Source organism: Myotis davidii, unplaced genomic scaffold (genome assembly GCF_000327345.1).
Source record: "Myotis davidii unplaced genomic scaffold, ASM32734v1 scaffold93, whole genome shotgun sequence".
NCBI classification, from domain to species: Eukaryota; Metazoa; Chordata; class Mammalia; order Chiroptera; family Vespertilionidae; genus Myotis; species Myotis davidii.
This window is the reverse complement of record NW_006292095.1, coordinates 6011507-6036105: the sequence shown is the minus strand read 5'-3', so window position 1 is coordinate 6036105 and position 24599 is coordinate 6011507. Positions and strand designations below refer to the sequence as shown.

The window sequence follows — 24599 nt, the reverse complement described above, 5'->3', positions numbered from 1 at the left end:
TTATCACTGTCTCTTACTCCTCTTACTCATCTCCTCATCTCCAGGTCCCCTAATGTCAAGCCCTCCCTCCACTGTCTCTTTAAGTTGTTACCTTACTAGGAGTGATTTATATACAAATCATCGGAGTTTTAGCAGCCCCTACCCAAGACCATTCTCTGATACTGTACCTCTGACTCTCTTGTCCCCCATCTCTTCTTTGTCATCTTCCCTAGGACTTTTTATATGAGTTTCTGTGTGTTAGTTTGTCTCATTTGCATGAAGATGCCATCTGGATACACCCACACAGATGTTGACATTCACCAGTCACACCTGAAAGAGCCACTGTGTCATTTTAGGCAAAGTTCACAGCTTTGCTGTCTTTCGTTTGAGATCTCACTCTCTAGCAGCACAGGAAGTTTTCTGTCATTAACCCAGGGAGAGAATACTATAGGATACATTTCAGAGAGTTGAAAAGTTGATAAAGGCAGTCACTGTTAAACAGAGTTGAATTTCTGTATCTCTGTAAGAAATACCTAGCATTATCTCTCTCTCTTTTCACTATTGCCCCTCACAAAGGAACATTTGCATAAGCCCCATTCACAACCAAACGAAGTTGGCAATGCTGAGCCTCCATAGTCTAACCAAACACAAATTTGTAACTCTTAAAGCTTACATCTGTCTATAAAGATATTCAGTTCTCATTTTTTATGTCTCCTTGTCTCCTCCCTACTCTCCCTCCTTTATTCTATTTCTCCCTTCTTTTCTTCCTTCCTTATTTTGAAATGCTGTTTACTTTTGCTTCTCCAAAGATGTCCTGATTGAGTCATCAAAGTTCTTAGCTTCTTTTGAATAGGCACCATGATGTCTGTGTTTCCATATAAAGGATCTCCCTTGTCTCAGAAGAGACCATGATTCCCTAATGTAAATAGTCAGGGAATTACACATTCTGTACTCTGTCATGGACCTGCCTTTGATGTTCTCTCCCACTCCTATGATGAGAAAACTCTTATGCTCGCCAATTTCCCCATTAATCTGTTGCCTTCTATACAAAGAGAAGCGTGGCACTAAGCTTGGAGTTTGGCTCTCCTATTCACTGGTAGCCCCGTAATTTCTCTAGTCTAAATCCCCTATGTATAAAATTAGATAAGAGATAGATATGATCATCTAAATGTCCTTCAAGATTTAAGTTATCATTCACTCCTGTCAGTTGCCATAGCTAGAAACGTCCTCATAGTAACTGATTTCTCCTTGTGCTTTACCTTTTCTGGAGAGAAAGGATTCCCCTGGTGATAATTACCAGTGTCTTTCTCTGTCCAATTTCAAGATAATACCTAATTCAGAGTTTACAGATCCTTCTCCTCTTTGTCTTAGCTGTCATTACAAAAGTTATCATAAATCTACTAAAACCATTAAGCCATTCATTAAACTAGCTTAAAGGTGTGTGTGTGTGTGTGTGTGTGTGTGTGTGTTGTGTCGTGTCAGATGTGGGGTCAGGAAGAGATGCAATATGACCCAAACTGCATGACATAATAAAGCTTCATAGTAATATCTAATTACTGCAACTCACCTCTTTATTATTAATTCCCCAATTCCAGCACATAAAATAATTTAATCATTTCAGAATTTGCATGACTAATGGAGTAAATTCTGATAGAATAAGGATAAGTTTCATAATTAGGTTTTGCCGGGAACTTGTACAAATCAGTCTATTTATAATTTGGTCAGTTCTTGATTTTTAATGAGGGCATTGAGAGTGACTGAAGCCTCTGGCAGCATTCACTTTATATTTTAATTACCCACGGTAATTCTGACAATTACACACATGTCATAAATCACATCATAATGACCCATGAAGAAAGTATATTTAATTATAGAAGGGGGAGTTCTCAGATTAAACAGGTAGATGGGATGTGCTGAGATGTGAACCACATTTGAAAGCTGAGCTGCCTGATACTGTGACATGGAAGAACCAGACTCTGAAACTTGCATTATAGAGAATAAGGCCATTGTCAAATGTCCAGTTTTAGCTTTGGCATATAAAAAAGCTTTGAAGTCATCACTCCTGCCCTTACAACAACAAATAACCTGTTCAGATCAGAAATTAAAGATTTTTCTTCGCCCATCAGAAAACTGAGGGCAAATCATCACCCTAAAATGAGGAGAGTCACAGGGGAGCTCTGGTTCCCTGGAGTTGGGACACTTACATGGTAATTTTGATGAATTACTTCAGGTTGAGTGTGGATGAGATGCTGAGTGCGAACCTCCTGAGGGCTATACGCTTAGTAGGACCTCCACACTGGGGAGTTTTACCTCCAGGAACTCTACCCAGTTGTCTTAATGAAGAGCCAAGAACAATGCCCTCAGTAACTCAGGCCTAGGTAATGGAACACACCCAAGGAAATCTCCATAACAAAAGCCTGCTCTGCAGGGAAAAAGATGTTACCAATGCCTGACCTTGGGTGAAGGTGTGGCATTTCTCCCACTTCACCCCCTTCTGGCCTTCCAGTGTCACCTGAGGGGTGACAGCTAAGATACACTTGTGAAGATCACAGCCCTAAGATACAGACTCCACTGAGAAACTGAGATTTAATCACAAAATTACACAATGTTCCCTCCCACAATTTACTACCTTACTAGCAGGGTTCCAGTTTAACAACAGTGAATTATTGTTGAAAGAGCCTTAAGATGCAGACTAATCAAGAAAGAGTTCCTAGAGAAACCCATAGTCAATAAAGGAGACAAATCAAGGGCACTAGAGCAATTTGAAACCTATGGAAACTACAACTACAGCAAACATTAAATATGGTACAATTGCTAGCCAGATTAACATAAAATCTCACACTACAGATCTATTTACACTTTAGTTCCTATTATCCAGTACACAATATCTCATTGTAAAAGAATTATAATGCATCCTAGAAGACAAGAAAAAAACTCTATCTGAAGAAAAAAAGCAAGTATCAGAATGAGACTCAGATATGACATGATTTGGGTATTATTAGATGGAATTTAAAAGGAGTATAATTAATATGTTAAGGGTTTTAATAAAAAAGGTAGACAACATGGAAGAACAAATGGGTAATGTAAGCAGAAAGATGAAAACTCTACAAAAGAATTAGCAAGAAATGCTAGAAATAAAAAAAAATACTGTAAAAAATTTAAAAATGTCTTGATAGGCTCACTGTAAACTGGATAGAGTGGAAGAGAGAATAAGTGAGCTTGAAAACATGTCATCAGAAATTTCCCAAACTTCTATGGAAGAGAAAAAGGAAGGGTTAAAAAAGAAAAACAGAAAATACTGAAGAAATATGAGACATTATCAAAATGTGTAGCATGTGTATAATTGGTATTTAAGGAGAAAAAAGAGAGAATGGAGCAGAAGAAATATTTAAAATAGTACTGGCTGAGAATTTTCCAAAATTGATGACAGCAAATTACATATTCAAATAGCTCAGAGAATTCCAATATGATAAATAACAAAATAACTACAACTGGGCAAATCATTTTCAAACTGAAAAAAAAAAGACAAAGAGAAAATTGTGAAAGAAGCTGGGGTGGGGGGAGGGGGAAGGGGGAGAACACACTACCTATGAAGGAACAAGGGTAAGAATTACACGTGGGTGAGGCAAAGGTAGGTTTATAGTGTGAGTAAAGTGGAACAGTTTATTCTTGTATTCTTATTTATTAATGTATTACTTTATATACAAACAACTGTACATCTACTTTCAAAAAATAATTGATTTTTAGAGAGAGGAAGGGAGAGGTGTAGAAAGATAGAAACATTAATGAAAGAGGAAGTCATCTATTGGTTGTCTCCTGCATGGCCCCAACTGGGGATCAAGCCCACAATCCTGGGCATGTGCCCTGACCAGGAATCAAACTGGCAACCTCTTGGTTCCTGGGTCAATGCTCAACCACTGAGCCGGGCAACTGTAAACCTACTTGTGCCCCACCTATACAGTGATCTTTTTTGTCAGAAACCGTAATAAAGTATTGAAAGAAAAAACCCCAACCTAAAAGTTTATGTTTAGGTGAACTTGGGTTCGTGGATGAGTTTTTAGATAAAACACCAAAAGTACAGCCTATAAAAAAAGTTGTAATGTTAATAAGTTGTGCTTGATTAAACTGGAAAACTTCTGCTTTTCGAAGGATGCTGTTCAGAAAATGTGAAGACAAGCCACAAATTGGTAACAAGTACTTGCAAAATATGTTTTTGATAAAGAGGTTGTAACAAAAATAAAATCTCTTAAAACTCAATAAGGAAACAAAGACTCCAAATGAAAATGGGCAAAATAACTGAAAGGACACATCAACAAAGAAGATATACTGATGGAAAATACACATATGAAAAGATCTCGTTATGTGTCATTACAGAATTGCAAGTTAAAACAACAATGAGATACCACTACCTACCTATTCATATGACTAAAATTCAACAAACTGACATACCAATTGCTCCTAAGGATGCAGAATAACAAAAACTCTCATTCATTGATGGTGGGAAAGCAAAATGGCAGTTACTCTGAAAGGCAGTTTGGTGGTTTCTTACAAATGAAACACAGTCTTACCATCCAATTGAGTAATTGTGCTCCTAGGTATTTACCCAACTTCTTTCAGAAGTTATGCTCACATAAAAACCTGCATGTGAATGTTACAGCAACTTATTCATAAACACCAAAAACGGCAAGCAGCAAAACGATCCTTTAATAGGTGAATGGATAATAAACTGTGCTGTATCCAAAGAATAGAATTCTATTCAGCAATTTTAAAAAATGAGCTATCAAGTCACAAAAAGGCATGGATGAATTTAAAGTGCATTTTGCTAAGAGAATTCTGTATGAAAAGGCTACATACTGTATGATTCAAATCATATGACATTCTGGAAAAGGCACACTATAATGATAGTAAAAACAAGTCATTACCTACCCATCAAAACTTAGGCTAAATGGTTGCCTATAAACAAGATGAAATTTGTGTATGTTTTGAAACATAGCATGACGTCCCATTTGTTCTCCAGTGAATTTGTTTTACTGCAGGAACATATATTTTTTTCAAAGAATTTCCAATACTTTTGCCTTTGTAAATGTTGATATCAACATTGAAATGAGAAAAGCAGGCAATATTTGCTTGCTTTCAAGCCTTCTCATAGGATGCTATCTATTCATTGGGTTATTTGACACATTAGAGTCTGATTTTCAGCTTGATAGACTTTGATTTGCCCTTCCAGGAAAGGATGTATACCAACCAAGTGGTCATGTTACTTTATAATAAAACTATAAATGAACTTAAACTCTCAGGCTGGCATGACCAAAGCATTCCTCCTTATTCACAGAGCAACAACGACAACCGGATGTTGATCAAGTTACCAAGCTTCCTAAAATAAGGTAATTGCAGGTTTGCTGTAAGCGTTAGCAATAACTGTGAAGTGCCTCGTACAGAGCCTTCCATGTATTGCTTACTCAATACACAGACCTATTACAGAACAGATTATGATTTGAAATTTGCCTGGAGAACATGCAATTAGAGCAAAATGAGTTAGTTGAGTGATTTTTATGCTAATAAGATGCCTGTTGCATCTGCATGTCTGAACCAGAGTCATGTTTCCAACCTGTTGCTACATTAGTTTGAGCCCAGGAACAAGGGAAATGTTTTCTATTGGAAGAGTTTAGATAGGTGATATTGACTCTGGCTACTCTTTCATTTCCTAGGTTAAAGGGAGTTTATTTAGAGAACATTTCTTCAAAAATAGTATTTATTCATTTCATTTGCTAAATAACAATCATATTCAACCTACTATCCTAAACATTTGTCCATTCCCCTGGAATCTGGGGACTTTACCTAATCTCTTAGTTTGTTCTCATCTATGGTCAATGGTGCTCATCATGTGTATTTATTACTCTAAATGTTACCTGTTATTATTTTTTAGAGGAGAGTGCATCTCACTGTAATCACCATATACCTACAAGTAGATATGAATTTCCATAAAAGTGAAAGTTATAAGGAAGTTTAATTTTATTTTTGAGCTTGAATTTCTTAGTAATAAGAGAGATGGTATGGACTTACAAGTCTCTTAAATCAATAGCATGTGGCAACAAAACTGGCCAAGTTTAAAGATTCAATGAATAGCTATCATCAGTTGCTCCAGTCTTCAATAAGTACGTCAACAAATATTTATTAGGAATTGCCTGGATGTCCCAGTAATGTCAATATGCCAGACACTGTGCTGGAAGCTAGATCACATATAGGATCTTTGTTCTCATGGAACTCAATCAAATATATAGAGGTTCTCTGTAAGCCTTATGGAGGAAATTTCAGTAGTCCCTCTTCTCCTATAAATCTCAATGTGACATGCTGTACTCTAATAATTGCAAGGTATTTTCAAACTCAGTGAGTCAGACTCTTGGAATGAATCATTCTGCATAGCTTTACCTAGGACTTATCTAAACATCATTATTTTTTAAATTTTTTAGATGGAAATAATCCTAGAAACATTGTACGTATTTTACTGATTCCTTATGAAAAAAAAAAAAGTATTGACTATAAAACTTCTATATTATTCAATTACCATTAGTAATTATATATATATTATGGTACACATGACATTTATACTTAATTGAATTAGAGGGAAATTTGACACAATAGGAAAATTGGAATACTGTGCTTTGTCCCTTCTTGTGGTACTTTTTAATGAAAACTTTATTGATATAATAATTTACATACTATAATATTTACCCTTTAAACTGTACAACTCAGTGGTATTTAGTCTAGTCACAGAATTGGGCAACTATCATGATTAAGTTCAGGACAGGTTCATCACTCTCAAAAGGAAACTTCATAGTCATTAGTAAGCACTTCTCAGTCACCCCCGCCCATATCTGGCAATCACTAATCTACTTTGTCTTTATGAATTTTCTTATTCTGAATATATCATAACAAAAGTACATGGCCTTTGGCTCTGGCTTCTTTTACTCAGCATCATGTTTTCAAGGTTTATCTAGGTTGTACCATATCTATTCTTTATTCCATTTTATGATTGAATAATATTTCATTGTACCGGAATGGATTTGTTTATCCATTCATCAGTTGATAAACATTTGGGTAGTTTGTTTTCTAGGCTATTATGACTAGTATTTTAATGAACATTTATTTATATGTTTTTGTATGAATACATGCTTTTTATTATCTAGGAATAAATAATACCCATTTTTAAATTGCATTGTCTTTTTGTTAGGTTATGACAACTCTATGATACCATTTTGAGAAAATACTAAATTATTTTGCCAAGTGGATGCTTCATTTTGCAATTACACCCTTAATGTGTGAGAGTTCCAATTTTCTGTATCCTCTCTAATACTTATTATTGTTTGTCTTTTTTATTATAGCTATACTAGTGTGTGTGAAGTAGTATTTCATTGTGGTTTTTATTTGAATTTCCCTGATTCTGAGAATGTTGTGAATCTTTTCATGTGCTTATTAGTCATTGTTTGTTTTCTTTGGAGAAAATGTCTATAAAGAATTTTACCCATTTTTATTTTATTTTTTAAATATGTTTTAATTGAATTTTTTAGAGAGAGAGGAAGGAAGGGATAGAAACAGCAATGATGGAGAAACATCAATTGGCTGCCTTATGCATATCAATACTGGGGATCAAGCCTGTAACCCAGGCATGTGCCCTTATAGGGAGTCACACTGGTGACCTCCTGGTTCCCGGATTGTTACTCAACTGCTAAGCCACATTTGCTGGGCTACCCATTTTTAAATTGCATTGTCTTTTTGTTATTGAATTTTAAGAGTTATTTATATATTCTTTATCAGATATATTATCTGCAAGTATTTTTCACATTTTATGAGTTATCTTTTCATTTTCTTCATGGAATACTTTGAACTACAAAGGCTTTTAATTTTGATAACATCCAAATTGTCTTATTTTTTTCTTTTCATTTCCTGTGTTTTTGGTGTTTGATCTAAGAAACTATTGCCTAATTCAAAGTTTTGAAAATTTAGAACTCTTTTCTTCTAAGAGTTTTATACTTTTAGTTCTACATTTAAGTCTTTGATTAATTTTGAGTTAATTTTTATGTAAAGTATAAGGTAAGGGTCCAACTTTATACCTTTTCATGTGAATATTCAATAATCCCAGCAGTACTTGTTGGAAATGCTTTTCTTTTTCTCGTTGAATTATGTTGTCACCCTTGTTAAAATGAATTCACCATTAAAGTAAGAGTTCACATTTGGACACTTAATTCTGTTCCATTGATCTATAGAGCTATCCTTCTTTGAACAACAGCATGTCTTGATTAATGTAATTTGTAGTAAGCTATAAAATCTTACTCCAACTTGTATGTTGAGGTTTTGAGACATGCAGATTAAGGCTTTCATCAAATTTGCAAAGATCTTTTCATTATTTATTAAGATATTTTTTCTGCCCCTTCCTTACTCTCTCTTCTATTTTAATATGCAACTTGAATTTATCATGTGCATATGGTAAAATTGATGACGTCCCAGTTTTCTGAAGGTTTGTTCAGATTTCAATCTTTTTGTTTTCATTGCTCAGACTGAATAATTCTCATTGACCTATATTTGAATTTGTTGGTTCTTTCTTCCACCAACCCAAATCTGTTATTGAGACACTCTAGTGAAAATCTTTTTAGGTATTACTCTTTTTAACTTCAGAATTTCTGTTTGGTTATTTCTTATATTCTTTCTCTTCATTTATATTCTATATTTGGAGATTGTTCTCATATTTTTTTTTAGTTCTTTAGACTTGCTTTCCTTAAGTTCTTTGACCATATTTTTAATAGCTTTTATAAACATTTTCCTAGAAAGTTCAAAGTCTGGATTTCTCAGGGACAATCTCTATTGACTCCTTATTTCTTGTGTATGGGCATACTTCTTTGGTCTTTGTATCTAATAATTTCTTATTGAAAGCCACATGTTTTTAATAATCTCTCTATATAAAAGCTCAGCTACCAGAATGGCAGAACTACCAGAATGGCCAGTGGCTATGATGCACACTGCAGCAGCCAACCAGCCTGATCTGGGCCCCGATCGCCACCCTCCTTCCCCGGTCAGCCTGGCTCCCAATCAGCCTCCAACAACCTGATCGGGAGTGGGACTAGCCAACCAAACATCCGCGGCGCCTTCCCCATGATGGGCCTCCATGGGGGTGGGCTTGCTGGACAACATCCGTGCATGAATTTATGCACCTAGCCTCTAGTATATAATATAATGTGTCAACTTGAAAGTTATTTTCCTCCCTTGCCCATGGGTTTGTTGTTTTTCTACTATTGTTTGTTTAGTGACATTTCTGAACTAATTCTCTAAAGTCAGTATTCTTCATGGTGCACTGACAGAAGCCTCTACTCAATAAGCTTGTGGTTTTCTAGTGATTTCATTGAGATTTCCTGAATCAGTATTTCTCTCTGACTTTGCCAAAGAGCCCTGTGCATGTTGAGGAATGTCTTTAACATTCTTGCAGTTTACACCTCTGCCTTAGCCTTCACTTCCTACTTGTGTAGATTCTCAAGGTCAACCAGAGGTAAATGAAGGGACTAGAGATGTCTCAAGTGTCCTTGGGTATTATGTACATGTGGCTTTCTTTTAGATCCCTAGGATGAATAAGTTAACAAAGTTTTAAAGCCCCCAATGGATGTCTCATTCCCCAGCTTTTAATATATATATTAGAATATTAGAGGCCCAGTGCATGAAATTCATGCATGGGGGGGGGTGTCCTTCAGCTCAGCCTGCACCTTCTCCTATCTGGGATCCCTCTGGGGATGTCTGACTGCTGGTTTAGGATGTCTAAACCAGCAGCCGGACATCCCTCTAACAATCCGGGACTGCTGACTCCCAACCCCTCGCCTGCCTGCCTGCCTGCCTGCCTAATTGCCCCTAACTGCTTCTGCCTGCCAGCCTAATCACCCCCTAATTGCTCCCCTGCCAACCTGATTGATGCCTAACTGCCCTCCCCTCCTGGCCCAGTCGCCCCCAACTGCCCTCCCCTGCCAGCCTGGTTGTCCCCAAATGCCTTCCCAAAACATCAATGATGAGGGAGAATCATTGATTGCTTGCCTCCCGAACATGCCCTACTGGGGGTTGAGCCTGCAACCCGGGCATATGCCCTGACTGAAATCTAACCATGACCTCCTAGATCATAGGTCAATGCTCAACAACTGAGCCATGCCAGCTGAGCTCCAGATTTTCCATTTAAAGATTTTGGTTTGCCACTTGATTGCCACACTGTTACCTCTGTCTCAAGTACCTGAAATTTTAAACAATTGCGGCTCATCATTTTTGGAAAATTCCTCAGGGGAAACAGTTATTCCCACTGAGAAAACTCTGAGTCAGGAGAAATAAAGATAAGGCTTTTGCTTGGTTTTCTAGAGAGAATGGCCTCCAGTTGAAATAATGACATTTTCTATAAATTGGGCTCTTTGGAAAGTTTTAAATCTATACTTCCCTCTTTAGTGACTGGTAGAGTGCTAGTTTTTCTGTCCACTGTGATCATGAGTCCATTGGATTTCAAGGCTATTGTAGAGCTGGAGAAAGTGGGATGGGAATAAGGCAAGGTAGCATACCACAAAATTCACCAAAATTCTTCCATTTTTCTTGAATTAAACACTTTTTGGATTCTTTAAGCCTTTGATTAATTTCATAGTTGTGAAAAAGTTGCTTTTGAGCATTTTTGTTAGCATTCTCATTGATTTTATGAAAGAGTTAGTTTTTGGAGGTCCTTACTCCCATCTGGAACTGCTTTTTCTAACTTTTCATCTTCCTATTAAAATTTCAATGATAACTTATGCTGATATAAACCCATCTCTTTGTCTCAACTGGTCTCTTCAACTATAAGCTGCCACTTTCAATCTGAAAATAAAAAAAATGCTAGAGTTATAGATAATGCATGTAAAAGTTTATCATGAATGAATTCCACATGACTACATGATATCTTTTGTCTATGCAAATGTTATTTTAAAATTATGTCAGGGACTGGTGTAGATCAGGGTTCATAAAATTATGGCCTGAAGGCCAAATCTGGCTCAACACTTGTGAGTTTATTGATTGCACTGGCAAAACCATATGTTTAATTTACAATGACAATATAGTTGTGCTAAAAGAATGCAATATGCATCGACATTATCGGATTAGACACTTATCTGAGTTCATAATAAAGCACTGGTTTAAAAATTATAAAGTCTATTTAATTACAGCATAATTTGCAACCAAAGTTTGCTTAAGAGTGGCTCATTTGGTAGCCAAGAAAAGGAAATCACTTATTGATGGTGAGTCAATGAAATTGTATTTTATTGCAACAGCCAAGAAGTGTGTTCAGAGAAAATAAAATTGTTTAATATTAACCATTCAGCAACATCAGTTGCTTGAAGAGTTGACATTGGAAGCAATATCAATAATCAGTTAAAAATAGGACAGCCTGGCTGAAACCGGTTTGGCTCAGTGGATAGAGCGTTGGTCTGCGGACTGAAAGGTCCCAGGTTCGATTCCGGTTAAGGGCATGTTCCTGGGTTGCAGGCACATCCCCCGTGGAGATGTGCAGGAGGCAGCTGGTCGATGTTTCTCTCTCATCAATGTTTCTAACTCTCTATCTCTCTCCCTTCCTCTCTGTAAAAAATCAATAAAATATATATTTAAAAAAAATAGGACAGCCTGGCCAGTGTGACTCAGTAGTTGAGCATTGGCCCATGAATCATGAGGTCAGTATTAAATATATTTTTATTGATTTCAGAGAGGAAGGGAAAGGGAGAGAGAGATAGAAACATTAATGATGAGAGAGAATCATTGATCGGCTGCCTCTTGCATGACTCCTACTGGAATCAAGCCTACAACTGGGCATATGCCCTGACGGAGATTTGAACTGAGACCTCCTGGTTCACAGGTTGACACTCAACCACTGAGCCATGCCAGCTGGGCAGGAGGTCAGAACTCAATTCCAAGTCAAGGCAGATGCCTGAGTTGCAGGCTCCATCCCCAGTAGGGGTCATGCAGGAGCAGATCAGTGATTTTCTGTCATCATTGATGTTTTTATCTCTCCCTTTCCCTTCCTCTCTGAAATCAATAAAAACATGTTAACTTTAAAATTTAACAATAAAAGATAGGACAAATTATTGTGAGTAGTTTCCTTGGCTTCTTATGAGACAACAAATGTAATTGATAATGTCTAGTTAGTTGTTTATTACATGAACCAGTACTGAGTTTGAAGCAACTGAAAAATTACCCTCCTGAATACTCTACATGACACAACTACATGTAAAAATATATTCAAAAAAGTAGGGAAAACACTAATTTAGCACAGTCTGAAGTGGAATCTGCTAAGATGTATTACAAATGATAGTGGTAAAATACATGCGGGGAAAAAATAATGTCTACTTAGACAAATTTATAAAACTTGCAAGGTGTAAGTTGTGCAAAGACTGGTTATTTGTTGTATTATTCATTAGCAGGTTGTTTTGTAGAAAATAACTGAATTTATCATAAATTATTCAGCTAATAGTGTCAGTGGTGAACTTCATTTGCTATCGTGGACTTCACCATTGCCAGTTCTATGAATTTTAGTCATAAGTAGAAGATGCATATCCTGACTTGCCCTACCACAAAGCAGTTTAAGACTTTAGCAGTGGTTAAGATTTATTGTGATCTTTTGGATTCTGGGACAAGACTGAAATTTTTCTGAATGAAAACTTCTATCAGTCACTATTATTGAATATTACCTGGCTTTCTCAAAACAGCATTCACTGCAGGTTTCATAACTTTTCTTAATGAAATCAACACAAAATTGAAAGACAAAACAGAGCTTATATGTGGAACTTATTCTATGATAAAGTTACTAGAATGACAAGTACTCTTCTTTCAATCACAAGTAATATCAAGCCTTTTTTAACATATATTTTTTTATTGATTTCAGAGAGGAAGGGAGAGGGAGAGAGAGATAGAAACATCAATGATGAGAGAGAATCATTGATCGGCTGCCTCCTACATGCCCCACACTGGGGATTAAGCCCACAACCCAGGCATATGCCCTGACCTGAATCGAACCGTTATCTCCTAGTTCATAGGTGGAACCCAACCACTGAGCAACACTGGCAGGGCAAGGGCAAGCTTTTTTATACACTTCCCATTATGTCAAAAATTAAAACAAAGTGAGATTATTATTTCCACGCAAATTTATAGTGGATATATTTTCTGATTTCAGTTTCATCAGCGTTGTATGTGTTTTTGGACCTTGAGGCAAGTGCAAAGGAAATTTCTATGTTTTTAAGTTCCTATAACTGCAATTGAGGGTTGTCCACCTTACATTACAAGTGATCAATCTGCTGTATAATGACATGCTGAAAGCAACTATCAAGAAAAGAGTCTAACAGGATTCTAGAAATGCCTTCTATGTGATGAATAAGCTCAATTACAATCATATGCTCATGGAGTATTATCAATATTTGGAAGTACCTATCTGTGTGAAAAGACATTTTTAAAGATGATATATGTTAAATCACATTAAGGTCAGCATTAACATATGAACCTTTGCAATTGATTTTCATGATAGAGAACAGTAAATTTAAATGCAAATGAAGCATAATTCCTTTAAAAATTCCTTCCTTTTTATTAGTAGTTCTGTAATACAAAAATTATACTTATTATTAATACATTTTGAGTATCCTAAATGAAAAATTGTGAAAATGTATTCTCTCTAGTTATAGAATGACCTACATAATAATAGTTTTGCCTCTTGGCCTACAAAGCTTAATACATTTTTACAATCTAGACCTCAAAGAAAAAAATTGTCAGTTCTGTTTTATATAGTTAATGTTGACCCATATCACATCAGATGTCTGGAAATAATGGATAAAAATAGGTAAAAATTATTTTTAGATAATTTTGTAAAAGTGATAATCCTCATTTAAACTATTACTAAAAGTTTTGAGTTTAGCTGAAAAGGGTCTTAAAGAACTTGGATAAGTAGAGGTGAATAGAATGCCCACATAAAGAGCAATTGATCCTTCAATTACATAATCTCAATTTTCCACTGAAACCAAAAAAGTATATGTGACAAAGGAATCAAAGAGCAGAATAAAATAATCATTAAAACACCTGAAATTTGGTGTGGTTACTGTTAAACTTTTGTCCTAGAATTCTGAGTGAAAGAGAATGGGTTCCTGTCAGATGGTCAAATGGAAGAGGCTGGGAGAAGATTTCACAGAACATGTACTTTCTTTACTTTTTCATGGAGTGATGAGAGCTGAGGAAGAACTTGGAATTTGTTTCCATGGAGATTTTGATATTGGTGAGAAAGAGATGGTAGGAAAGCATTTGCATTCTTGCAGAATAGCCAAGAAACTTCTCACCAGAAAGGAAAAGTATTATTTTTATTTGTATTAAGTATCTGTATAATTGTATACAGATGCCAGTGTATTCTGACCTTAACTAAAAACCTTGACAATGCACTGTCTTCCTTTTGATCTACAAGGGCAGTAAAGAGGTATATGCATGAACTTCTTCTACCCTCTGGATGACTAGTGGTAGATCGTGGGATGATATTGTTCCTGATGTGAGATATAGCAAGAAAGGTCAAACTCAACACTAACCTGTCAGCCTGCACAATGGTTCATGGTACAGGATACATTTAGATGACAGAGGAATTTTATTGCCAAAAGGAGTGTGAGTGTGTTTGTGTGTTGGTGATTTTTATTTTATTTTTTAAATCTCACCTGAGGATATGTTTTTATTTATTTTTAGAGAGAGAGGAAGGGGCAGAGAGAGAGAGTGAGAAACATTGATCAGTTACCTCCTATACACACCCTGACCTGACCTGGACTGAACTCCCAACCTAGTATGTGCCCAGACCAAGAACCAAACCTGCAACCTTTTGGTGTACAGGATGGCAGTCCAACCAACTACTAGTAAGTCACCTGGCTAGAGTTGGTGGTGGTTTTCAAATTATTGGAATGTTCCCAACAAGTTTGGAGAATCATATTTATATTCTCATATCCTTATATTCTCTCTCTCTCTCTCTCTCTCTCTCTCTCTGTCTTCTTCTCCTCTCACCTTTCCCCTCCCTCCTCCCTTCTCCCCTCTCCCTTCTTCTCCCCCTCCCTCTCCCTCTCCCTTCTTCTCTCCAACAAATGACTAAAACTAAGTAAACAATATTAGAAAGGCAATACGTGACTTCTGAAAATTCCTTCTGGAGCTGAATTAGTAGGGCTAAGAGATGAGTCATTTAGATGGGTTTTTGATGGGAACAGCCTCAGCTTCAAGAAATTCAGATATTCATGTCACCTCTATAGTCCCACATAAGACAAGTCAAGGACTTGATGTTCAGCAGAAAGTTAATGCCAAATTAGAGGTGACCAGAATAGTATGAACATTCTACTTATTTTCTTTTGTTCTGATTCATCTTTAATTTAAAGAGCTAAGGTGAAGGAAACATCTAAGTATGAGCGCTTGTGACCTTCCTGCCTTATTAAGGCTGTCTCACCCTGGGACTCTTATCTCAGTAAAAATCCTGACTCTTACCTTTCATCCCTAATAACAGCCTTATTTTAATCACTTCTTCTTGTTAAAGAACGCTAACCACAATCTTTTCCCTCCCACCAGAGACCCCTAACTCTAACTTTTCACCTTTAATTAAGGCACACCACTTTTTAAAAATAGCCATCATGTAACACATGGAGCAGAAGGAGGGCTCCATGTCATGAGTGATCCCAAGTGGCTTCCATCTCCATTATCTCCATTGCTTCTTGACAGGTCACTGGTGCTAAGTAAAATGTTATAATACTCAGGATGCCTTTATTCAACAGGCTTCCTTCCAGTGATGGCTTCCAGATGTGAGGAAATTTTAAAAGTCTGTGGCCCTCAACACATCATTAGGTCCTTCCAATGTTTCAAAAAATCTGTAATCACCAGCACACTAACAATTTGTCTCCATTTTGACATTCAGCCACAGGTATTTCAGAGAATTAAAGAAGGTGATTAAGAAAACTTTACAAATAACTTTCTATTTTTAGGGGGGGGGATCTAATAATATTCAGGGACCCTGGAATTATTTTTATTTTTATTTCCTCTGCACAATTTATTCCCTTCCCATTTGACACCCCTCCCTTTATCTGACACACATGCAGACACACACATGTGCACACTCACACCAGTGACATTTTGATGGGTGCTAGTTTTTCCCGGTCCTAATTTCTTTTGGTGAGCTATTTCTGGTAATTGCCCTGGCCAACCCTTTCACCCCACTGCATAAGGAAAGCATTTTTGTCATGCTAATCTCTGACCCAGGCTTAATCCCATAAAACCTTAGAGACTATATCAGTATAATAAAAATATGAGCTAGTTTTCAGATATTTCAAATTTCTGCTTCCCACCTCCATATCCCACCAAAAAAAGTAAAAGAAAATCTTTTGTTTGAAATTTACATTTGTTTCCAGAGTGTGCTTTTAGGGTAAAAGTGTGAGAGTAACTTATGTCATTGTTCAGATCCCAGTCCATAGAGTAACCTCTATGTTCACTATGTCATTTGGTATTTAGAAGGTGTGGGTGGGAAAGAGCATCTAAAAATGCAACCTCATGCTGTAAAGATTGGCTGAGGGAATTGTTCCCAATTAGATGTGAGGCTTGCCCTATGCCCTAGGGCCTAGGATCTTCTGCTCAGGGCACAAACTCCAGCCTTTATGAAAGGCACCTGCTGCTGAGGTCATGCCTCATTTGTCCTCACATTGTAGGAAACCCAAAATGCAATATCCATAAAATATAAAGGCTTTACATGAGGATCCATCTGGGGAATGGGTGAGGAAGAGGGAAGTTGTGTGTGTGTGTGTGTGTGTGTGTGTGTGTGTGATCTTTCTCATTGATCTCCCATCTGGTAACAATTTAAGTTCAGAGATGCCTCTATGCATGTTTTCACAGAACATACTCTGCAAAAAAAAATTGTCAGTTTATACTCATCAGAAATAAAGCAAAACTTAGCAGAGATGCTCAAATGGGAGCTCAGATGTAATCTCTTAGAAACACCACCCTATTTTTGCCTTTACCTGGGCTAGAGCCACTCTGACCTTGGGTCTAACTTCCAAGCAATGGAGTGGAAAAAATTCTTTGCAGGGATTTTAAATTGTAAACATTGAAAACAGAGGCCATGGTTTTGATAGACTCCATCTGTAAAGCAGCACTGAAAGGCAAACAGAACACTCTTCACAGCTGATTTGGTTTACCCGAGAACACAGTTTATATTCTCCTGTGTAGACATTCATAATATCACACTGAATACAAAGATACCTTGAATTTTGGTATCTTAAAAATAACATTTATAATTTTTAAAAAAATCACACCTACCATCTTTCCTATTAAAGTTTATGATTCCATCATGGCTCTTCAAAAGTCTTTGCATATGCAAAGAATCAGGAGAGAGGAACCAGAAGGAGGGTGGAAGATATAATTCACTGGGACCTGTTTCTCTTACAATATACAGGCTCTGGCCACCCAACTGTTTTTTCTTCCAGTGAACACCAGCCAAACTCATCTACGTACATAGAGATGTGCGCAGGTTTCTGAGAGCACCATAAAAAGTTTTCAGGGCATAGAGTTTCAAGTTTTATTCTTCCTTCCCCTTTCTTCCTCCTTCCCTAGGAGCTTTTTATATGAGCAGGGAAAAGTGTCCCCATTCTGGCAGTGGAGTGGCCAGTTGAGTACCAAAAGCCTCCTGTCCTGAGCAAACCAGAAGAGTCAGTCACCCCAGCCGCCCCACAAGGGTGTCCTATTCCCCTCCTCTCCTGATATTTTCCCACATGGCAACCAAAAGGGCATGGTGCTATAGAGACAGCCACACTGCCCTCAGTATCGGTCATGTCCCGTGAAATTTCAAGGCAGGTTATCTCTCCTTTTACCCAGCAAAGGAGTCTCAGCATGGATTTCTGGTCAAGCTGGAGAGAGGCACTGAGCCTGGTGCATCGTTTCCCTTTCTAATGGAGAAAGGAAGAGACCACAGAGGCCTTGCTAACGGGGAAGGTGGACCGTGCTCTCTGCCTTCCAGAGATTCTCTGTGGTCCTGAAAGTTTCTCAAAGCTCCCACGAGCCCCTTTTCACTTGCTCATACACAGGTTCCTGGGGGAATGGACTGTAAAATATTATACTTTTTTAAAACCGTAAGTTTCTCTCCAAGGTAAAAATAATGCCATGTAATGAGTAAATGGCAGCCAGGTGAAACCAGAAATATAAAATAGGAATGTGGCCATAAAAGTTCAGATTCTGAAATCTGACTATAGCATGTGTATAGGTGTGTAGGGATACGTGTATATGTGTGTTAGATTTAGAGAGAGGGGGCAGGAGGGACAGAGAGAAAATGATCAGGATGCAGTAGGAAGCACTAATTATACAACTTGCCCTCACATTTCCAAATTTTAGGTGACTTCTTTTTTTCTCGATTCACAAAAGGTGGTGGCCAGAATTGAGATAAATGAGTATTTTCATGCTTAGAACAGACTGAATAGCCTTGTCACTAAATACAAAGTCACTGGAGAGAGTACAGTTGCAGCCTTCAAGATACAAATCCTCAGTAGCATCAAAGACATCCCGAGACTAAGGATTTTTCCCAAAGATTGAACCAAGGAGGCCATGGAAACTCCTGGACACAGGGACACATTCCTCCTGTCCCCCCTAACCCTCAGCCAAGGGACTTGTCATTTTCTCTATGCTAAGACTTTGCGAAATTTGTTAATTTTATTTAACTCAAGTCTTGAGCAAAAGATACATTTTTTTGCGTCCAGGCCAGAAAACTCTCTGCTAAGAATTTACAAGCAGCCAATGGGGTTTTAAGGTTTCAAATGGAATGGTCACAAGCCAGGATTTGCAATCACATCCAAAAATGAGGCCTGTAAAATAAAAAAATAAAATAAAATAAAAACATAGGTAACTTTTGAACTTTCTAATAGGAATTGTGGGCAGTGGAGGATCTCACCCATTGGCTGATCATTTTCAAGAATAATCAGAGTCAAGTCTGTAAGTTGGAGGAAACAATGACCCAGCACTGAAACCTACCCACCTTCTTAATAGAGGCTTTTCTGCATGGTTTATTCTCTTTCCCATCAGAAAGAGAATGAGCCACAATTGTAAACCAAAGGCACATTGTCCTTCATTTATATTCCCCTTTAAGCGGTAGAATTGATACAAGGTAAGTTACAATGGACATGGCAGAATAATTCTCTTCAAAATAGTTCCACGAAGCTTAAAGGAAAGAGCCTGCCATCCTCTGCTGGGACGTGTTCAAATGTGTGCTTCCTGCAGGAAGGTCGCCTGAAGAAAGGCAGTCATCCACAAAGGCAGCTGCAGGCTTCATTCACTCGCTGCTCTGCACATCCACAAGTGTCCTGGCTATAAGAGCTGTTCTCTCCCACCACACGTGACCTATCAGCTTTCAGAGGTGGATGTCAGAGACATGACTAAGGATAGTTGCAAGGTTCAAAGCCTCTTGGACGATGCCAGATGGAAGTACCATGCATTGCTTCTACAATAAGAAGTCTATCTTGTAATCAGTAAACCAACCCACCTTTCTCCCACAGATGTTCTACCGAGGACCTTCTTAGATAGTTCCCACTGTATTTCTTGCTGGGCTATCTGATGTGGAAAGCCCCCTCACCTGGGAAGCTTCTACCTGTGGTCAGGATGTGGCTTTTCTCTTTTGTTCTGAATGACCTGGATGGTGCTGTGTGGCTACTTTTTCCTCCCATAGCGCCAGCCTTTATGTTATAATCCCTGTTTCCAAGTTCTAAGACTGCTAATACTGCACATTCTCATAGATGATTTATTAGTCTCTTTAGGAAGGTATATTTCTGCAAGGATCATGTCATTTGCAAGACATATGGCAGAAGGGAGCTTTAGTTAAGGCATGGTGAACTAAATTACATCAGGTTTTGCTTTGGCAAGGACACCAGATGGATGCCTTTATGATGAAGTGGGTCTCCTCCAGCCTTTTCTTTTACGAAGGTCTCCAACAGGTGTTTCCTCTGAGGCATATCTGTTTTCCATAACATCAGAAGGAAAAAAGAAATGAATGAAGAATGAAGAAAGCTGTCTGTGACAGCTTGTGTACATAGATCTTGCTTTTATTATGATAGGAAAGTGTATAGCGAATGATTTGCTATTCTGAGTCAAGTTAAAGTATGCTTGGGAGAAGAATATCTTCCATTTGCCAAAAGGGCATTTAATTTTCGGATTAAAGACTCTTCATTCATTATGGGTGGGATGGGGGGTGGGAGGGTTGAGGAGGAGAAGTGTGGAAAAGCTGAAGAAAGTGACCAGAAGTTAAAGTAGTGGCAGTTGTGTTAGACTTGAGTGCTGAGGGCAGTGTGTGGGAAGCCACCTCCCTAAAGGGAACTTGGTACATTATTTCAGCATCCGAGGGAAGGTGTTTAGGAAACTACACATGGAGAGAAAATAAGGTTCTATGAATGAGTAGTAACATAGTCAGTTCTCCAAATTCTGATAAGCATCAAAACCAGACTTGGGCTCTAGCTGTGTTGCCTTTAACAACCTTGGCATAAAGCCATCACCATGGTTCTGTCTGGTACCATTAAGAGAACCTGTGTGGGGAAGCCTGGGGAGGGAAGGGGGTAGGTGGAGGGGGTCAATGGGGAGAAAAGGGGGACATATGTAATACTTTCAAAAATAAAGATAAACTGAGAGAGAGAGAGAGAGAGAGAGAGAGAGAGAGAGAGAGAGAGAGAACGCCTGTGTGGCTCTTAGGATTCTGGGTTGGGGCTCATGACTTAGGGATATTTAAACCCACCAAAAGGTATGTTAATTCAAATGAACAAGGTAACCCATTCTGGTCAAGCTGACTTTGAGGCTTACATCACAACATCTTCGGGCTAGGTAAATGACTAGAAGGTTATAAGTAGGTCTTAAATGGAGGGGAAAATACGGATTGAACCTAGGCCTTGGATGGTCTCATTAACAATTAGCCTCTATACTTTTCCAAACCCTTTGGCAGTGGCCCAATCCTCCCCCTCCAGCTTCTCCATCTGGGTCTTCTCTCTGTCCAATCACTTTAGGTCTGATGCCTCAATCTCAGTTTACCTGAGTTATTTTGTCTGAAAGAAATATGACTTAAGATAGCAATTTAGAAACTAACCTGGTAAAAAGAGAAAATAAATGGCTTGTCATTATGTTGGAGTCTGAGACTTTGGGCCAGGTGTTGAATTATAAGCTATATTAATTCACAGGGAGAACCCCTAACCCTTCAGCACAGAGAGAAATCGGTTGTATTGTTCCCAGGATGTACAGTAAAACCTCACAGGAGAATTCTGTCATAAGCTATTGATTACCAGGGCAGAACCTATAGCATAAGACAGTATAGTATATCTCAAAAGGGGTTTTAAGGGATAGTAAAAGATATTTTTAAATATAATGAAATAAGTGAGTACATAAGTAACTGTAAAAGATTTTTTGGTGAAATAAGTGTGTGAAATAAGTGTTTTTATACAAACTTTAAAGGATTTTACTTTTGCAAAGTTTTTCAGAACCTTCATATGCTAAAGTGTAGTGTGGATCTCAAAGAGGTGATACTTTACTCAAAATTTATTGGACTACAGAACACAGTTCCTTAGAGCTTCTCCTGTTACTGATATTCCACAGAACATGTTTTTTAGAAAAGGCATTTGTGTTAAGATAGGATGGACTTATGACGCTGTGGTAGCAATTAACGAAATCCCAGTGGCTTAGCACAACGAGTGTGTATTTCTTGTTCATGTTGCATGTCCAACACAGGTCAGGCAGACCAGGCACTCTCTTCCACATAGTCACTCGTGCACTCAGGCTGGTCATCTCTATGGCAGGTTAGGGAGAGCCTGAGAATACCATGGGGGCTTTCACTGTGTCGGCCATCACTTCTCACATTTCACTGGCCAAAACAGGTCATGTGGCCCCTTCCCAAGGCCTATATCCTAAGAAAGGAAAGAATTGGATATTGTGAGCCCCAGTAATCTTAACCTCAGCCTTATATTCAAACGCTAGCTTTATAATTTGTTAGCTCTGTGTCTTTTATCATAAGATAAAGGGTGTTCTTTAAAATCTCTGGCAGAGACGAAAATGCTCATCAAATATTTCAATTGCTTCCCACATTCCTAAACCCCCTTAAAGTTAGCAGGAGCCATGTGACTAGTTCTGGCCAATGAAATATGAGCAGCAGTGATGTATGCCGCTTTGGGCCACAGTGTAAATACCTCGGCTTGATTCTCTAGTTCCTTTCTCTTCCCTTGCTTTAATGACTGAGGAGGATATATGTGCCAAGTGTGTCGCCTTAAGATGGTAGAGCCTCAGTCCCCTTAAGACTCTGAATGGTTGTGGGGAGCAGACACATCTGTTCAACTGAGTTATTATATGTAAGAAATAACCAGTGTTGTATTATGCCCCTGGTATTTTGATGTCGTTTCTGCATACTATTCCTAGATTCTCTTGACTTAAATGGGTCCTTTTGAATACTAAATTTTCTGTGATTTTAAGAGTTTCATTTACTCTCTAACAAGCAAATATTCATTCGTTAGGATGTGAGTGAAATTTTTCAAAAGATTGTCTAACCCTTTTTAGTGATTGAATATTTTATATGATAAACATTGTGCCTAATGGCAGTATGGGGTGATCACATGGAGGGCTTTGCCAAGATCTAGATCAAGATTAGAGCAGAGTCTAGTCAAATGCGGGTCAGTGATGGAAGCTATAAATAATGCCAAATGCATTTAATCAGAAAGGATGTTTCAACAGAGACCCATAGGAAAGGCGTCAAAAGGAGAGGGGAGGAAAACTGACTAAGGAGAGAGATGCTACCCATGCCTTGATCTCACAGACTTTAAAATTTTATGTTCAAGTTCCCAAAACACCTCTCATGATTTCCCCTAAGTAATAGTATCATTATGATACTATTAGAGGCCCAGTGCACAAAATTCATGCATAAGAGGGTGTCCCTCAGCTTGGCCTGCACCCTCTCCAATCTGGGATCCCTTGTGGGGGGACATCCCTCTCACAATCCGGGACCGCTGGCTCCTAACCCTTCTTCCTGCCTGCCTGATCACCCCTAACCTCTCTGTCTGACTGCCTAACTGCCCCTAACTGCTTCTGCCTGCCTGCCTGATTGCCCCTAACCACCTCTGCCAGACTGCCTGATCACCCCTAAATGCTCCCCTGCCTGCCTGCTTATCCCCAACTGCTTTTTCCTGCTGGCCTGATTGCCCCTAACTGCCCTCCCCTATTGGACTGATTGCTCCCAACTGACCTCCCTGCCAGCCTGATCACCCCCAACTGCCCTCTTCTGCCAACCTGGTTGCCCCCAACGACCCTCTCTGCTGGCTTGATCTTGCCCCCAACGGCCCTCCCCTGCCAACCTAGTTGCCCCCAATGGCCCTCCCCTACAGGCCTGGTCACCCCCAACAGCCCTCCCCTGCTGGCTTGATCGCTCCTAACTGCCTCTGCCTTGGCCCCCACCACCATGGCTTTGTCCAGAAGGAAGTCAGACATCCGGAAGATGGCCGGTTGACCTGGTCTAATTAGCACATTACCCTTTTATTAGTATAGATAGATTACATAGGATAGGATTGCTTAAATGTGGGGAGGTGCGGAGCCTTTTTTAGCAGGAGAAGATGCTCTTGGCAGCCAAAAATACATAACCCCTATATCTGGACTGATAGCCAGCCATATGCACTATACTGCCAAGCCAGTTATTAAAAAATTGAACCACTTTCTTACATCTTAAACTAAGCAGCTGTTGCCCTTAAAACCCCTCCTCAGTCCCCACCTTAGGTTCTGCCTTTGCAGTTCACCCAGATTAGGTTCTGATTGGTTGGTTTCTATGCCTGTCAGTGTCAAAAGCTGCTCCTCCTAGGCAGCCATTGGTTCCTTGCAGGTAACTCAGATTTGGTTCTGATTGGCCGGTTTCAATGCCAGTCAGCGTCTCTGGGCCTATCTCCAGGCTTATCTTGGGGCCTGATCTGCAATCTCCATGGCAGCTGCTAATCAGGCCCTGACTCTCTCTCTGGGCCTGATCCAAAAGCCTCCACAGAGGCTGCAGATCAGGCCCTGACTCTCTCTCTCTCTAGGCCTAGCCAGCAGCCATGGTGACTGCGGATCAGGCCCACCTCTCTCTCTAGGCCTCTCTCCAGATCTGATCCACAGCCAGCTTGGCGGCAGTGAGGACGTTACACCTCTGGCCGGGCCCCAGGCTGGAGGCATAAGGACCCCTGTGGGCCACAGGGGCGGGACCAAGAGGTGCTCCATGCACTTCCTGGTGACCGTTTGGTCATTTTGGCCTTTTATTATGTAGATTGCTTAGGGGAAAATTAAGAGTAGAAATAACTACCTTCAAAGCATATATAAACTAAGGTAAAAGGACTGATGTGTCTGTTAAACACACAGAGATGCACGCACACACACATGCACACACCACAAAATCCTTGTGACTTTTGCCAAAAGTATATAGTAGGTCTTGAGCTATGATGTAGTCTGGTGTCCTGTTTTGGGGTGTCAGAGATCAGAGGTTATTCTTCACTTTGGGCTCAAGATTCTAATTAATTTCACCTCTTGGCCGTGTTTCACCAGAGTCCCATGTGGCCTCAGGCTAACTCTCCATTCTTCTT

At 38.9% G+C, this 24599-nt stretch overlaps 1 protein-coding gene across 1 annotated transcript in view; it reads left to right on the top strand.

Moving 5' to 3' along the window:
• KCNU1 (potassium calcium-activated channel subfamily U member 1) overlaps window positions 1-24599 on the top strand; it is a 126972-nt gene that overhangs the window by 72576 nt on the left and 29797 nt on the right. Inside the window, 1 exon segment of the mRNA XM_006765651.1 lies at window positions 2266-2307. Coding sequence (XP_006765714.1) covers window positions 2266-2307 — 42 coding nt within the window.